This window comes from Aquarana catesbeiana, linkage group LG10, assembly GCF_042186555.1.
Source record: "Aquarana catesbeiana isolate 2022-GZ linkage group LG10, ASM4218655v1, whole genome shotgun sequence".
Classification (NCBI taxonomy): Eukaryota; Metazoa; Chordata; class Amphibia; order Anura; family Ranidae; genus Aquarana; species Aquarana catesbeiana.
In genome coordinates, this window is record NC_133333.1 from 224,514,117 (window position 1) to 224,532,780 (window position 18,664).

Below are 18,664 nucleotides of genomic sequence, written 5' to 3' on the forward strand. Positions count from 1 at the left end.
GGGGGGGGTTTCTTTTTCCCCCCAGGAAGTGACGTTTTGCAGCGTGAGTTCCTTCCTCTCTGCCAGCGACAGAAATGGCGGTCCCGGCTTCTAACCCCAACAACCCCATCGTCTTCTTCGATATCAGTATCGGGGGGCAGGTAATGTGCGGAATATCGGGCTGGGGCTCCTTCTCCACTCGTGTCCGGTACTCGCTTCGTGTCATGTATTGTACAGACCTGCCAATCCCCCTTGTCCGTGCTGGAGTCACGTGTACAGCCCATACAGAGCTGCTGGGAGCACATGGGGGCAAATACAGGCACAGATGGGGACATTTTATTTGCTTTTTTGTGAATTGCAGCAGCTCAGATAATAAGCCTTTCCCTGCCAGAGTTATTTTTGCACACATATAATAAACCATTTTAGACCTGAAGATTATATAAAACCCCCAAAACATACATTTCCTGAAAGCAGACACCCTAGAGAATAAAATAGTGGGAGTTCCAATGTATATGTTACACAATATTAGTGCAGCGGTTTATGGAACACAAAATTTCAGTAAAAAACACACCAAAATTTAATTTTTGGGAACGCAAACTTAATACATTACCCAATTTTTTGTTAAAATAAAAAAAAATGAGGTTGCAGTGAGTAAATTGATACTGTAAGGCTTGGTTTCCACTAGTGCAACTTGGGACTGCAAAGTCGCATGACAGGTCCTGCCCCATGATTTCCAAATGAGTATCGTTCATATCTGTGCGACTTCAAAGTAGTCCCTGCACTACTTTGGTCCCACTTTGATGCGACTTGAGGTCCATAGACTTCAAGAATACACAGGCATTGCTTCAAGTCGCATCAAAATTGCGCAAGTTCGATTCAGGTCGCAATAGTGGACACCTAGCCTTGCACTACTATTTTCCATAGGTGATGCTTTAAAAGCCCCTCCTGGTCATCCGTTTATACAGTGCATCCGGAAAGTATTCACAGCGCTTCAATATTTTGTTATTTTACAGCCTTATTCCACAATGGTGTAAATTCATTATTTTCCTCAAAATCCTACAAACAATACCCCATAATAATAACGTGAAAGAAGTTTGTTTGAAATCAGTGCAAATTTATTAAAAATAAAAAAGTAAAAAAATACCATGTACACAAGTATCACAGACTCCTCCCATGTACACAAGTATCACAGACTCCTCCCATGTACACAAGTGTCACAGACTCCTCCCATGTACACAAGTATCACAGACTCCTCCCATGTACACAAGTATCACAGACTCCTCCCATGTACACAAGTATCACAGACTCCTCCCATGTACACAAGTATCACAGACTCCTCCCATGTACACAAGTATCACAGACATCTCCCATGTACACAAGTATCACAGACTCCTCCCATGTACACAAGTATTCACAGCCTTTGCTCAATACTTTGTCGAAGCTCCTTTGGCACCAATTACAGTCTCAAGTCTTTTTGAGTATGATGCTACAAGCTTGGCACACCTATTTTTGGCAGTTTCTCCCATTCTTCTTTGCAGGACCTCTCAAGCTCCATCAGGTTGGATGGGGAGTGTCGGTGTACAGCCATTTTCAGATCTCTCCAGAGATGTTCAAGTCTGGGCTCTGGCTGGGCCACTCAAGGACAATCACAAAGTTGTCTCGTAGCCACTCCTTTGTTATCTTGGCTGTGTGCTTAGGGTCCTGTTGGAAGATGAACCTTTGCCCCAGTCTAAGGTCCAAAGCAGGTTTTCATCAAGGACATCTCTGCACATTTCTGCATTCATCTTTCCCTCTATCCTGAATAGTCTCCCAGTTCCTGCCGCTGAAAAACATCCCCACAGCATGACGCTGCCATCACCATGCTTCACTGTAGGGATGTTATTGGCCAGGTGATGAGCGGTGCCCGGTTTCCTCTAGACATGATACTTGCCATTCAGGCCAAAGAGTTCATCAGACCAGAGAATTTTGTTTCTCATGGTCTGATAGTCCTTCAGGTGCCTTTTGGAAAACTCCAGGTGGGCTGTCGTGTATTTTACTGAGGAGTGGCTTCCGTCTGGCCAATCTACCATACAGGCCTGATTGGTGGAGTGCTGCAGAGATGGTTGTTCTTCTGGAAGGTTCTCCTCTCTGCACTGAGAAACACCGGATCTCTGTCAGAATGACCATCGGATTCTTGGTCACCTCCCTGACTAAGGCCCTTCTCCCCTGATCGCTCAGTTTGGCCGGGCGGCCCACTCTAGGAAAGGTCCTGGTGGTTCCAAACTTCTTCCATGTACTGACGATGGAGGCCACTGTGCTTATTGGTGCTTATTTTCTGTACCCTTCCCCAGATTTGTGCCTCCATACAATCCTGTCTCGGAGGTCTACAGACAATTCCTTGGACTTCATGGCTTGGTTTATGCTCTGATGTGCACTGTTACCTGTGGGACCCTATATAGACAGGTGTGTGCCTTTCCAAATCATGTCCAATCACCTGAATTTACCACAGGTGGACTCCAATAAAGTTGTAGAAACATCTCAAGGATGACCAGTGGAAATGGCATGCACCTGAGCTCAATTTTGAGTGTCATGGCAAAGGCTGTGATACTTGTGTACATGGGATTTTTTTTTTATTAATTTTTAATAAATTTGCAAACATCTCAAACAAAATTCTTTCACGTTGTCATTATGGGGTATTATAAAACAAAAAAAATTCCGCGCTAGAAGTACAAAAGGATAAGCAGCAGTAAACAGTGCGACAACACCAACAAAACAAATAAAATTAAATAAACTGCGCTAAAACAAAGGTTATATGTGTTGGAGTGAGTTAATAGTGTGACCTAACACCAACAAAAATATAAAAAACGAATCCAGTAAATAAAAGTCCAAATTCCCAAAGTAGTAGGTATTCAGTATAAATGTGGATGCTGTTCTAAATGAGCTATGATTGCTCTTACCAGAACTCCAAAGATATAAGCGGATGGCAAAAAACCCTTGCCAGGGCCTCTGAGGTATTGGACCAATCAGCACCGTCCGTGGTCAGATCAAAATCCCCTCAATGAATGCAGGAGAGAAGCAAACACAAGAAAAAACTGGCCATAGTGTAGTATGTTAAATGCTAAACATGGACATACGAACATACCAATCACCCTGGTGTGCACATAAAAACAACCAAAAAGAGGGGGAGGGAAGTGAAAAAAACCCCACCACCGTGGCTGTAGATTGTGCTTACCGACTCACGATGATAAACAGGTTCTTAGTAGGTTAGGAGCTGACATAGAGCACCTTGATACGTCCTATCACAGGTTTCCTGGCAGTACAGAGTATTTAAAGAAAAATAGTTCCTCCTAAGTCCTCTGTCTCCCCCGTATCGGGCCGACTCCCCAGAGGGCGGGTGGAAAACCAAATGCGCCTTACGAGGGATCACGTCTACATACCCCCACATGTGCAGGGGAGGGAAGGGACTGCGAATGGCCAAAAACTGCACCCAGATAAATTCACGTAGGTACCAATTGAACAGACCAGTGTGATTAGATGAGATGTTCCAGATTCAATCTCTCAGTGAGTGCTTGGCCAGGTATCGCATGGTTTAAAAGGATTCAATTGAATTAATTAATTAATCGAATCCTTTTAAACCATGCGATACCTGGCCAAGCACTCACTGAGAGATTGAATCTGGAACATCTCATCTAATCACACTGGTCTGTTCAATTGGTACCTACGTGAATTTATCTGGGTGCAGTTTTTGGCCATTCGCAGTCCCTTCCCTCCCCTGCACATGTGGGGGTATGTAGACGTGATCCCTCGTAAGGCGCATTTGGTTTTCCACCCGCCCTCTGGGGAGTCGGCCCGATACGGGGGAGACAGAGGACTTAGGAGGAACTATTTTTCTTTAAATACTCTGTACTGCCAGGAAACCTGTGATAGGACGTATCAAGGTGCTCTATGTCAGCTCCTAACCTACTAAGAACCTGTTTATCATCGTGAGTCGGTAAGCACAATCTACAGCCACGGTGGTGGGGTTTTTTTCACTTCCCTCCCCCTCTTTTTGGTTGTTTTTATGTGCACACCAGGGTGATTGGTATGTTCGTATGTCCATGTTTAGCATTTAACATACTACACTATGGCCAGTTTTTTCTTGTGTTTGCTTCTCTCCTGCATTCATTGAGGGGATTTTGATCTGACCACGGACGGTGCTGATTGGTCCAATACCTCAGAGGCCCTGGCAAGGGTTTTTTGCCATCCGCTTATATCTTTGGAGTTCTGGTAAGAGCAATCATAGCTCATTTGGAACAGCATCCACATTTATACTGAATACCTACTACTTTGGGAATTTGGACTTTTATTTACTGGATTCGTTTTTTATATTTTTGTTGGTGTTAGGTCACACTATTAACTCACTCCAACACATATAACCTTTGTTTTAGCGCAGTTTATTTAATTTCATTATGGGGTATTGTTTGTGGAATTTTGAGGAAAATAATTAATTGAATCTATTTTGGAACAAGGCTGTAACATAACAAAATGTGGAAAAAGTGAAGTGCTGTGAATACTTTCCGGATGCACTGTACACTTGCCCCCACTGGTGGCTTCAACCACTGGGATGCATTCCATGAACACTTCTGATGCCACCCAACTTTTGCTTCCTAGGATCTTTGGAGCCAAGGCTCGGCCCCTGGATTCCTAGCAATCAATGAGGCTGTGCATCATTGGTTGCTAGTAGGGATAAACTCAGGTGTGTTCCTATCCTAGTCCAAACCCACCTTAGTGTGAGCACCAGGAAGCTGTCACTGTACACCAGCAATCATAAGTGCAGCCGCATGTATATAAGCCACCGTGTACCGTATACGTGTGGCTGTGGAATGCCCACGCTGCAGATGATTGACTTAGTGCAGTTACAGCTTCCTTCCTTCTTGAGACTAGCTCAGGTAGGGTTGGACTAGGATCTAAACCAGGGGTCTCAAACTGGTGGCCCTCCAGCTGTTGCAAAACTACAAGTCCCATGAGGCATTGCAAGGCTGACAGTTACAAGCATGACTCCCTCAGGCAGAGGCATGATGGGACTTGTAGTTTTGCAAAAGCTGGAGGGCCACCATTTTGAGACCTCTGATCTAAACACATCTGAACTCCTCTCTAGTTGCTAGGATGCTGGTGGCTGGGCCATGCAGCTTCATTAGTTGCTAGGACACCGGTGGCTGAGTCAAACTGCATCATATAATACCAATGATGATGTGCAGCCCAGTTACCAGCCTACTAGCAACCAGCTCTTTAAAACTGACAGTCACCGGCTCTCTGCTCTACCCCTCTTTGCTCGCTGTAGCACTGGGCTGTGTAGGAGGACAAGAGTGGGTGGCTCAGGCTCTCAGCAATGCGCTGCAAGGCTGAGCCAGCTGTCAGTCCAGGCATCTTTCCACAGTCTGAACCCAATAAAAGAGACCTCAGCCAACAGCTGGCTTTAGCCAGCTGTTGGCTAAATATGAGTCTTTGGAGTGCAGAATGAAGTGCACTCCTGTGACCTACAGGAGAAGTAGGGCCAAAAGAGCTTTGACCCCACTTCTCCTTTTAAGACATGACTTTAACAGTTCAAAGTCCCCAAGGGGTCCAGGGCCGGTCGTCTTCCCGAGTGTCGGTCTTATGGCATCTTCAGTGGGTGGCATGGGTTGATGTAATGGCTGCACATGTGCAAAAGTTAGTCATGCCAGCACAAAGGGACCGTGTAGGTGATGCATAAAGACTGCAAGCAGGCAGGCAGGTGTATTTTATTGCAGAAGAGACATTGCATGTCTCTTTTGCAATAAATAGCCTGCTTGTTCGCAATCTGTTATAAAATGCTTTCAGTTCTGTGTTAAAGCAGCCACGTCCTGAGCCTTTTCCCTGCCAGCTTGTTGCAGAGAAGGATCTTTATGTGGAAGCAGTGATCTCTCTGCAGAGGTCTGACTCCACTGAAAACAGGTGCTTATGGTCTCCCCAGTTACCCTCTTCATCTGCGCCATACCATCTAGTGGTGCACCGAAATGAAAATTCTGGACCGAAACTGAAACCGAAAATTCAGGATGCACGTAGCCGAAAACCGAAATGGACAGTTTTAAAAAAACTTTTTAATTATTAGTTTTTGAAGCACTTTTGCGATAAAAAAACACAAGAAAAGTTTAAGAAAAATGCATCCCTTTAAGTTCCCTTGAAAAAGTATTCACACCCCTTGACATTTTCCACATTTTGTCATATTACAACCAAAAACATAAATTTTTTGCGGGGGATTTTATGTGATAGACCAACACAAAGCGGCACATAATTGAGAAGTGGAAGGAAAACGATAAATGGTTTTCACTCAATTTTTTTTACAAATAAATATGTGAAAAGTGTGGGGTACATTTGTATTCAGCCCCCCTGAGTCAATATTTTGTAGAACCACCTTCCTCTCAATTACAGCTGCAAGTCTTTTTGGGGATGTCTCTACCAGCTTTGCACATCTAGAGAGTGACATTTTTGCCCATTCTGCTTTGCAAAATAGCTCAAGCTCTGACAGATTGGATAGAGAGCGTCTGTGAACAGCAATTTTCAAGTCTTACCACAGATTCTCAATTGGATTTAGGTCTGGACTTTGACTGGGCCATTCTATCACATGAATATGCTTTGATCTAAACCATTCCATTGTAGTTCTGGCTGTATGTTTAGGGTCGTTGTCCTGCTGGAAGGTGAACCTCCGCCCCAGTCTCAAGTCTTTTGCAGACTCTAACAGGTTTTCTTCTAAGATTGCCCTGTATTTGGCTCCATCCATCTTCCCATCAACTCTGACCAGCTTCCCTGTCCCTACTGAAGAAAAGCATCCCCACAACATGATGCCACCACCATGTTTCACGGTGTGGATGGTGTGTTCAGGGTGATGTGCAGTGTTAGTTTTCTGCCACACATAGCGTTTTGCTTTTAGGCCAAAAAGTTCAATTTTGGTCTCACCTGACCAGAGCACCTTCTTCCATGTGTTTGCTGTGTCCCCCACATGGATTCTTGAAAACTGCAAACGGGACTTCTTATGGCTTTCTTTCAACAATGGCTTTCTTCTTACCACTCTTTCATAAAGGCCAGATTTGTAGAGTACATGACTAATAGTTGTCCTGTGGACAGATTCTCCCACCTGAGCTGTGGATCTCTGCAGCTCCTCCAGAGTTACCATGGGCCTCTTTGCTGCTTCTCTGATTAATGCTCTCCTTGCCCGGCCTGTCAGTTTAGGTGGACGGCCATGTCTTGGTAGGTTTGCAGTTGTGCCATACTCAGATGATGGATTGAGCAGTGCTCCATGAGATGTTCAAAGCTTGGGATATTTTTTATAACCTAACCCTGCTTTAAAATTCTCCAGAACTTTATCCCTTACCTGTCTGGTGTGTTCCTTGGCCTTCGTAATGCTGTTTGGTCACTAAGGTTCTCTAACAAACCTCTGAGGGCTTCACAGAACAGCTGTATTTATACTGAGATTAAATTACACACAGGTGGACTCTATTGACTAAGTAGGTGACTTCTGAAGGCTTTTGGTTCCACTAGATTTTAGTTAGAGGTATCGGAGTAAAAGGGGCTAAATGCAAATGCCCGCCACACTTTTATTTGTAAAAAATTTGGAAAACCATTAATTTTCCTTCCACTTCACAATTATGTGCCACTTTGTGTTGGTCTATCAAATAAAATCCCAATAAAAATACATTTACATTTTTGGTTGTAACATGAAAAAATGTGGGAAATTTCAAGGGGTATGAATACTTTTTCAAGGCACTTTATGTCTTTGCACTGGTCTGTTGCGCTTCGGTTGCAGTGTTAAAAATCCTGCTTGCTGCATTTTTGGTACATATTTGGTCAGTTACAAAAACGAACCTCCCCATTGTAACGCATTGAAAACCCGCTTTTCGTTTTTGCTGTGGTTTTTGAGTCACATGACCTATGAAAGACGCACTGTAAATGCTGTAAAATCACAGCCAATATATCGGTGCATCCCTAGTACCATCTCAGGGTTCCACATGGTGATATTGGAGGTATTTCATAGGAAGGTTTTCGGGTACAGTCCCAGAGAGTCCAGGCCATGAGCAAGCCTCAAATTCTGAAAGACCCTTTTGCCATTGAACTTACAGCGCAAAATGTGCCATGTTTATAGGGTGCTCTTCAGTAATTATTTAGGCTGACCCAGGATGAATTGCAGATTGGGTGAAATGATCCACTTATCAGTAGCATTAAACCATGGGAACCAATAACCTCACACAGACCCCTACGTCATAGATAGAGAGGGTGTGTGTCTAATCAGAGCTGATAATTAAACTGCATCTTCCTCTGGTTCCAATTGATATTAGTGAAATGTGCTCTCTGTGCAACTCCAAAATGTGTTCTACCGCTACAAAATATAATAAATCAGTGAATATATTAAAATCTCCAAATCTACTAATTGTTGCCGCTACGCACTGAACTCAAACCATAAATATATATCAAATAGTGCTGAGCAACATTATTCCATCATAATGGAGCCAATAACCTGAAAGTGTGTAAAGTCAAAACATACTTTGGGTATAGAAAAGAATCGCCCCCCTTTAAAATAATCACATTTTGTTGCTTTTCAGCCTGAAATGAAGACAGACACAGTTTTTTGTTTTACCCAGTTGTATTTCCTCAGTGCAACTTATAACATCCAAGTCAAAGATATAACAACATGTCGGAAAGAAAAATAAAAATCCAACAGACATATCGTTTGGTGTTGGGGCCAAATAATTCAACTTTAGTCTCATCTGACCACCTTAAATGCACCTTGAAGATTCTGAGGCCACATGGAAAAGGGTGTTATGGTCGGATGAGACTAAAATGGAATTATTTGGACTCAACACCAAACGATATGTCTGGCGGAAATCCGACACGGCTCACCATCCAATTAACAACATTCCTACAATAAAGCATGGAGGTGGTAATATCCTGTTATTGGGGGGTGGAAATATCCTGTTATTGGGGGTGGTAATATCCTGTTATTGGGGGTGGTAATATTCTGTTATTGGTGGGTGGTAATATCCTGTTATTGGGGGGTGGTAATATCCGGTTATTGGTGGGTGGTAATATCCTGTTATTGGGGGGTGGTAATATCCTGTTATTGGGGGGTGGTAATATCCGGTTATTGGGGGGTGGTAATATCCTGTTATTGGGGGGTGGTAATATCCGGTTATTGGGGGGTGGTAATATCCTGTTATTGGGGGGTGGTAATATCCGGTTATTGGGGGTGGTAATATCCTGTTATTGGGGGTGGTAATATTCTGTTATTGGTGGGTGGTAATATCCTGTTATTGGGGGGTGGTAATATCCGGTTATTGGTGGGTGGTAATATCCAGTTATTGGTGGGTGGTAATATCCAGTTATTGGTGGGTGGTAATATCCAGTTATTGGGGGGTGGTAATATCCTGTTATTGAGGGGTGGTAATATCCAGTTATTAGGGGGTGGTAATACACTGTTATTGGGGGGTGCTAATATCCTGTTATTAAGGGGTGGTAATATCCTGTTATTAAGGGGTGGTAATATCCGGTTATTAAGGGGTGGTAATATCCGGTTATTGGGGGATGGTAATAACCTGTTATTGGGGGGTGGTAATAACCTGTTATTGGGGGGTGGTAATAACCTGTTATTGGGAGATGGTAATAACCTGTTATTGGGGGGTGGTAATATCCTGTTATTGGGGGGTGGTAATATCCGGTTATTAAGGGGTGGTAATATCCGGTTATTGGGGGGTGGTAATAACCTGTTATTGGGGGGTGGTAATAACCTGTTATTGGGGGGTGGTAATATCCTGTTATTGGGGGGTGGTAATATCCTGTTATTGGGGGGTGGTAATATCCGGTTATTAAGGGGTGATAATATCCGGTTATTGGGGGATGGTAATAACCTGTTATTGGGGGGTGGTAATAACCTGTTATTGGGGGGTTTCTCTGCAGCAGGGACTGGAGCACTTGTCAGGATAGAAGGAAAAATGGATGGGGCAAAATATCGGCAAATTCTTGAGGAAAATCTGCTTCCCCTGCCAGAAAGTTGTCAATGGGAAGAAGGTTTACCTTCCAACATGACAATGACCCAAAGCACACAACAAAAAGGACCACACAGTGGTTGAAGGAGAAAAAGGTGAATGTCCTTGCACGGCCTAGTCAGAGCCCAGACTTAAACCCCATTGAAAATCTGTGGAATGACTTGAAGACTGCAGTCCACAAACAGTCATCATCAAATTTAACTGAACTTAAAGTGGAAGTTAAGTTGATTGTAAAACAAGTGGCTGACAGGCAGGGTATTAATGGCAGAAGGGACCCTGTCTGCCATAAATGCATCCTTCTGCCTGTCAGCTGTCATGTTCACTGAGCCGGAACATGTGCAGCTCAGCGAACATTTACGGCCCCGATCCGTGCTGCGGGGATGTGACGCGCATGCGCGGGAGTGACATCATTTTATTGCGGCCTGGCCTATCGCCAAATAGGCATGGGACCCGGAAGGAAGATCGGGTGAAGATGGAAGCTCCGGGGGCCCGGCGGAGTGATTCCACCACAGCACTGGAGGACACCATATGACGGGCAAGTTTGCCATAATGTACTGATATGCTGTGCATACTAGTATATTATGGCATAACCCACCTGGGGGGCCCTAAAAAACAAATGTTATAGCGGATATTACTTCTGCTTTGCAGTTCTGCAAACAAGAGTGGGCAAAGTTAGTAGAGACATATCCCAACGGGCTGGAATTAAAGCAAAATTAGTCCAACAAAATACTGACATAAGGGGGGTGACCCTTTTTCCAACTCGGTGATTCTGTTTTTGAATTCTTTTAATTTTTGGCTGACGCGTTGGTGTTATATTTTTCACTTGGGATTCTGTTGTGGAATGGCAGCTTACTGTATATTTTTGTGCCACATCCAGTAATAAGCTAAACAATAAAACAATGGACTTCCTGATGGTGGACTTTTAAGGCATTTGGAAAAATATTAAAAAATATTAATACCAATGTAATTTATTAAATTTCAACATTAAAAACAATAGTAGTATAACAAATACTATACGGAATGCATAACAGACATTTTTACATGTATGTACACAGTTTCAGAAGTATTCTTGCACCCGACGCGTTTCGGAGTGAATATACCTCCTTCCTCAGGGGTGGGTGTAAGTTAGAGACATTTTTATTCTAAAAAAGGGTATATAAGACAAAATAGAAATATATGTCAACATTCAAACATATATATGGGTATATATATATATATATATATATATATATATATATATATATATATATATATATATATATATATATATATATATATATATATATATATATATATATATATATATATATATATATGTCTGTCTTCAATTCAGGCTGCAAAGTAACAAAACTTAAAAACTTAATTATTTTAAAGGGGGTGGGGGGAGTGATTCTTTTCTATACCCTCTGTAAATACCTCAATAAACGTGAACAATAGTAAATAGACTGGATGTACATTATGATTGCGAAGTTGCAGCGGTGGTGGAACACCCTCACTAATGGACTCATAGTCTCTTTTTTTATTCATATCTTTGAGCATTGAAAACCATAGCAATAATTGGAGTAATTTTACACATGCATATAAGGTGTAATAAAAATATAGGTTATTAAAGCGGAGTTCCACCCAAAAGTGGAACTTCCGCTTTATGGAATTCTGACCCCCGACATTGCACATTTGGCATGTTATTTTTTTGGGGGGGCGGGGCGGGTACCTAGTTTTGACAGGTACCCAACTCCCACTTCCGCTCGGGTTGCCTAGGCAACTCCTCCCTCCCTTCGATCTTCTGGGACACGTCACAGGTCCCAGAAGATTGCCCGGCCATTCAGGACATGCAGTGCAACTCGCACATGCGCAGTCCACACCCGGCTGTGAAGCCGCAAGCTGTCACAGCCAGGTGCCCACAGTAGGGATGCTGCCCCACGGACAGAAGAGGCAGAGAACCGAGACTTCGGGCGGACCGCTGGACCGTGGGACTTTTTGTAGCTGCTGACTTTTGTTAAACACAGAAACGGCTGGAACTTTAAGTGTAGTTCGGTTATTATTTACTATTGTTCACTTTTATTGAAGTATTTATGTTTTGACTTTACACAATTTCAAGTTACTGGTTCCTGTTGATCTGTGGAGGTATATTTAGATCCCCTGGACATCTTGTAATGCACTATTGATGTTTTTTACTTTTAGGAAGTTGGACGAATGAAGATTGAGCTTTTTGCAGATGTCATTCCCAAAACAGCTGAAAATTTCAGGTAAAACACCAGAATTGACTCTTGTCCAAGTTCTGACTTGTTGTTTAGTCTATAAGCTGTCCTGGGCTGGAAACTTCAAAGAGAACTCAAGCCAAGACATTGTATCCAGAGTGAAAAACTTTTCACCTGCTGGTTTTTTTTTTGGAAGAAGAGATTTGGAGAAAAAAAAAAACTTTATGTAAATCTGTGGGAAACTGTAAAGTAGAACTGTACTCTACTGCTCCAGGGGTGCAACGTTCTTGAGCTGCCTCGCCGGCGCTGCCAGCTTATATATACAGGTTTTTCTGGGTTTAACATCTTTGGCCATCTTGTTTGGTCAACCAAGGGCAATGTTACTCCTTGTGCAATCTTTATAGCAGAGGAAAATTAAGGGAACAATTCTATCGCACAGCAAGGATAAACAGGAGCAATGGGATAGATTGTGTGACAGTAGCATTGCCAGACTGAAACCTGACCCTGACCACTTCTTAGCTATGCGTCTGTTTAGAGCACTGTGGTCGACTTTCTTGATATAGGAGGCCTCAAGTGCGGTCCCCGACATCACCAAAGGGATACTTATAAAATTGAGTGACTATTCATAATCAGAGACGGCAGGTACAACAGGTTATACTAGTGGAACCCTAGTGGATTCATCCTCGGCCTACACTACTTTACCTACCGCAACAGGATATAGTCAAAGACAATAACCATGATACAAGAGATGGTCAGAGACTGCGGATATGATACAAGAAATGGTCAGAGACTGCAGACATGATACAAGAGATGGTCAGAGACTGCGGACATGATACAAGAGATGGTCAGAAACAGCGGACATGATACAAGAAATGGTCAGAGACTGCAGACATGATAGAAGAGATGGACTGAGACTGCAGACATGATAGAAGAGATGGTCTGAGACTGCAGACATGATAGAAGAGATGGTCTGAGACTGCAGACATGATACAAGAGATGGTCAGAGACTGCAGACATGATACAAGAGATGGTCAGAGACTGCGGACATGATACAAGAAATGGTCAGAGACTGCAGACATGATAGAAGAGATGGTCAGAGACTGCAGACATGATACAAGAGATGGTCAGAGACTGTAGACATGATACAAGAGATGGTCAGAGACTGTAGACATGATACAAGAGATGGTCAGAGACTGTAGACATGATACAAGAGATGGTCAGAGACTGTAGACATGATACAAGAGATGGTCAGAGACTGCGGACATGATACAAGAGATGGCAAGAGACTGCGGACATGATACAAGAGAGGACCAGAGACTACAGACATGATACAAGCGATGGCCAGAGACTACAGACATGATACAAGCGATGGCCAGAGACTGCGGACATGATACAAGAGCTGGTCAGAGACTGCGGACATGATACAAGAGCTGGTCAGAGACTGCGGACATGATACAAGTAATGGTCAGAGACTACAGACATGATACAAGAAATGGTCAGAGGCTGCAGACATGATACAAGTAATGGTCAGAGACTACAGACATGCTGTAGAAGACTGTCGGAGACTGTGAACATGCTATAGGAGTTGTAGGAGACTGGGGATATTCCTCAGGAGACACTCATAGACTTGAGGCATATTACATAAGGCTGCTAGAAATCACTACTATAGTAGGGCAATAGGGAAACACAGATTAGTGTCTGCTGGGACCCTGAGGGCCAAAGTGCCAAAGGGCAGCAGGTTGGGTGGCAGGGGTTTAGAGTGAAACTCTGTCGCACTACAGTAATGAATCACTCTCCAGCTTTTGCACCTGGCTGCCCAGGAATATAGACACACAGGTTGGAAATACACTGGGGGACATTTATCTAGCAATTAGCATCACAGTTAGACACAAATCAGTGTGCCTCCATTTTAGCAAAATGTATGTGACAGTTTTCCTGTGTATTTGTGACCCCTGTGGCTGTATTCCAGAGCAGACAACTGGGACAGAATTATTACTGATTTCCACTTTAATCGGATTCCCAATAAAGTGGTTAGGTGTTATTCTGTGGCAGTATTGCAATAAAGCAATTAAGGAAGGAATTTATGGCTTAAAATGTAATCTTGTAGTAAATCTGTCGCAGATTATGTATCATTGCTCCTGTTTAGCCTCGCTTTGCTGTGCGACAGTTACTAATTGTCTCCCTTTGTGAACCTGTGGCAGAGACTTTTTTGAATGAGTTGGCTTGATTTGCAATTTACTGTGTCCCTAATTTGCTTGATAAATGTCCCTCCAAGTATGTCTCCTGTGCAAAAAAAAAAAATAAAAATCGGCCCCAAGTTTTAATTTGCTGGGCAAATTGAAATTAATTTTGACCATAATGTAAGATCTATTTTTATCATGATGTAACATATGTATCTTACCTTTCAGGCAGTTTTGCACTGGGGAGTTCAGGTATGTATTGTATCATATTAGTACACCCTATAGTGATTGCAGCACAGCAAAATTTATACAAGTAACATTTGTACAGCAACATTTTAAACAAGTGGTCTCCTTCAGGCAAATATTACCCAAGTGACATTGTATTCCTATTCAGAATCCCTGACTGGCTGCAAAAAAAAAAAAAAGCAGTATTGCCTCCCGAATGCCAGGCAGCCGCTGCTCTACCACCCTCTGAAAAGCAGTGCAGCTCATCTAAACAAACCCTACATGTCGCCAGGAATAAAATCATGATTTTCTGGAAACTTTATCATTAGGAAGCAGTTCTTGAGCTCCAGTCCATTGACTTTTCCTATTGACTTTTGCATACCTGCTTTTACACAGAAGTCCAAAGAAATGAATTGCATTACAGAATGCATGTACTGGGCTGGCCAAGGAGATCTTTGACCAGCAGCGGGGCAGTTGAGGAAGCAGTATCTTGCTTGGATCTGAGTAAACTGAGAAAAGGGGTGCGCTTACACTTAAACCACTTGAGTATTAGCCTGTAATATAACTTCATTACCACACCGTTTTCAGCACTATGATAGTTTGACTGATATGTACTCAGTCATGCATAACTTTACTCAAAAGGTTTATAAAAAAAAATTTGATGGTGGTTTTTAAAAATCACTTATTTGATTTTTTTTTTTTTTTTTTTTTACTATATAGGACATCTGCTTTGGGGAGGGAAGACATATAAAATGGTCACAGAGGCTCCAGCAGCCATAGAGAGTGGGCTGAGTGAGCTAAATTTTACCATTAGCTGTTTTCCCAGGAAGGGGGGGAACGCAGTGGTCAAATGATTGGGAGCCTGCCCCACCGGCTACCGAACATTAGTGGGGACCAAGAGCTGTCTTTGACAGTTTGGTCTCTGCACTTGTAGGGCGCGCTCAGAACAGAAACATCGACTGCCTAGGTCGCAACGTGTTTGGTGTGTGGGCGTTGAAGGCCATCCTTTTGCTGCCACACATATGTATTATGCGGGCAGCAACAGGTTAATCTGTGATATATATTTTGGCACCAAAAAAGTCCCACTGATAATGAATGTGTGGATCCTGATATGTTAGATGTGTGGTGCCCATGATTACCTACCAATCAGTTTGCTATAGTCTAAGCACAGCTTGTAATGAAGGGGGTTATTATCTAGCACCTGCTGTTTTGTTTTTTTTAAGACATTTTGACTAATATTTATTTTTTGTATGTCTGTAGAAAAGATGGCGTTCCAATAGGATACAAAGGAAGCACTTTCCACAGGTTGGTACAGAAGTTTTTATATAATAAGAAAGTTTTTTTACTTTTGAACTGAGCTTTAAATGGTGAAAACCTCTGTCAGGGTTTTACTGTGTCCCTGCCGTGTTGTGTCCCTTACTTCCTTTGTTGTTGGCATCAGCTTTCAGGCTGGGTTCACACATATGCGAATTGGATGCGGAGAAATTCGCATCCAATTTGCATATGTGTGAACCCAGCCTGAAAGCTGATGCCAACAACAAAGGAAGTGAGGGATCCTCACGCATCCAATTCGCATGACATACAAATGTGACCGGCCCTCAATAGAACCGGTTCACACATGTCCGGGGCGGCGGCGGTCCGAATTGAAAAAGGGTCCAGTGTGTGTTTGGGTCCGGTTCAGGTGCAAATTCAGGCAAAAATTTGGACCTGAACCGGTGAACAGGGACGCACGTACCCCAGGCACGAACCCACGGCCACACATATGTGAACACGGAAACATTCTTTTTATTGTTTAGCAATAAAGACAGTTATCCTCTGACCTGTGGTTTCATATTATGACCTATTAAAACAGATCTTAAAGTTCTGCTCTTGAATTTTCATGTTTCCTGTACATTTTGCAATAACAGTTTGAGTCAATTTAAAGTAGAAATCCAGCCTATACCTAACTAATCTTAAAAATGTCTCATTCCTCCTCCTAACACCGGTATATACACTATATTACCAAAAGTATTGGGACACCTGCCCTTACACGCACATGAACTTTAATGGCATCCCAGTCTTACTCCGTAGGGTTCAGTATTGCATTGGCCCACCCTTTGCAGCTATAACAGCTTCCACTCTTCTGGGAAGGCTGTCCACAAGGTATAGGAGTGTGTCTATGGGAATGTTTGACCATTCTTCCAGAAGCACATTTGTGAGGTCAGGCACTGATATGGACGAGAAGGCCTGGCTCGCAGTCTCCGCTCTAATTTGTCCCAAAGGTGTTCTGTCGGGTTCTATCGTGTTGCATGTGCTCCCAACACCAGGTGAAAAACCTGCTCACCTCGAAATAGAAATAATCAGGCCCGTTATCAAATATCACTCTGCTCCTGGGGAGAACTGCTTTGTTTCCTCTTGAGTCTCGGTTATCTCTCACCCTTTTGTTCACATTCAACAACCGGACCATAGGAAACAAAGAGGCAGATACATAGTGCTTTCCATTTAAAGTGGTTGTAAACCCTTAGTGCCGGTTCACACAGGGGCGACTTGTCAGGCGACCTAGCCGCCTGACAAGTTGCCTCCCGCTCTGTACAATGGAACCGTTCTAATAGGAGCGACGCAAGTCGCTCCGACTTAGAAAAAGGTTCCTGTACTACTTTGGGGGCGACTTGAGGCGACTTGCATAGACTTCTATACAGAAGTCGTTTTGCAAGTCGCCGTGGAAGTCGTGTGCAGGTCGCCTCGGTGAGGCGACCTGCAAGTCGTGCCGCCCCTGTGTGAACCGGGGCTTAGGTCTCCTGTACATTGCTGCTGGTAAACGGACGTTTAGGAGCAGTTGGGCATTTTTTTCAACTTCTCCTGAACTCTCCTCTATGTTATCTTATCAGTACATGTACACAGGGTCGTTTATAGCCATTTCTAGGCAGTTGAGTTTAGAGGCTTTTTTTGGAATGCAAAAAAATGGGTTCAGAAGCTGAGTTTAGAGGCATTTCAAGCGCCAAACGCTTCTAAACGCAGTAAGTCACATTAAACCGCGTTTCATTTACAGGTGTTTTTCATTTCTGGCTATTTTGAAAAAAAGCCCCGCTTCTTAACACTAAACGCGGCATGTAAACGCGGTAAAATCTGTCAAGTTAAATTGCTCAGGAGAGGTTGTAGAAACGTCCCGTGTACATGAAGCCTTACACACCGCTTGTACCTACAGGTAAGCCAATAATAAAGCTTACCTGTAGATACTGGAAATATCTCCTAAACCTGACATTTTATTAAGATATTTACCATATACGCTTGTGCCGACGTCATTGGCGCATGGGCACTAAAGAAAGGGCACAATCACGCCGTTTCTATAGGGCCCGTGCCGTGACCGTCGGCTCCTGCGACTCCGGACAATTACAGAGCCAGAGTCCATGGCCCTGGAAACAAGAGGGGTGAAGATGGACATGGACATTGCGGGCTTCGTTTGCAGGTAAGTGGCACATAATGGGCTAGTATACTAGCCCATTATGCTTTTGCTTTGCAAGGGAAAAAAAGAGGAAGTAAAACCCATCAGGTCTTACTCCCTCTTTAAAATGGGGTTCCCATAAAAAAAAAAAATTAAAAGTCAGCAGCTACAAATACTGCAGCTGCTGACTTTTAATAATCTGACACTTACCTGTCCCAGGGTCCAGCGATGCGGGGGATCGAACCCCAGCTCGTCCCCCCCCTCCGCTTGGCAGCGCCGGCTTTTTAATTGTGGGCGCCCGGCTGTGGCTTCACAGCCGGGCACCCACTGCGCATGCACGAGCCGCGCGCTGTCACTGGCCGCGCATTCATCTGGGACCGGTCACGTGTCCCAGATTGACAAGAGGGAGGGGGGAGAGGCGATCTCCTTTCCTGTGCCGAGGGAAGTGACGTCAGGAGCCCAGTAAAAAAAAAAAAAAAATTCTCCAAATGTTTTTTTTTATTTTTTTTTAAGCACGTTACTAATTTTTTTTTTTGGGAGGGTGGAACTCCACTTTAACTATTTATTAAAACCCCCAATGGAATACACTTACAAGATAAAACAGTAAAAATCGCTTATAACAAATCTACATCAGCTGGCTCACCACTC

At 43.3% G+C, this 18,664-nt stretch overlaps 1 protein-coding gene across 1 annotated transcript in view; it reads left to right on the top strand.

Annotated features, from left to right (window-relative positions):
* Positions 1–18,664, top strand: part of PPIH (peptidylprolyl isomerase H) — a 70,481-nt gene continuing 51,817 nt past the window's right edge. Inside the window, exons 1-4 of the mRNA XM_073603373.1 lie at positions 1–140; positions 12,174–12,238; positions 14,599–14,622; positions 15,856–15,900. Of these exons, the coding sequence (XP_073459474.1) occupies positions 75–140; positions 12,174–12,238; positions 14,599–14,622; positions 15,856–15,900 (200 nt within the window). The 5' untranslated portion in view covers positions 1–74. The remainder of the gene's footprint in view (positions 141–12,173; positions 12,239–14,598; positions 14,623–15,855; positions 15,901–18,664) is intronic.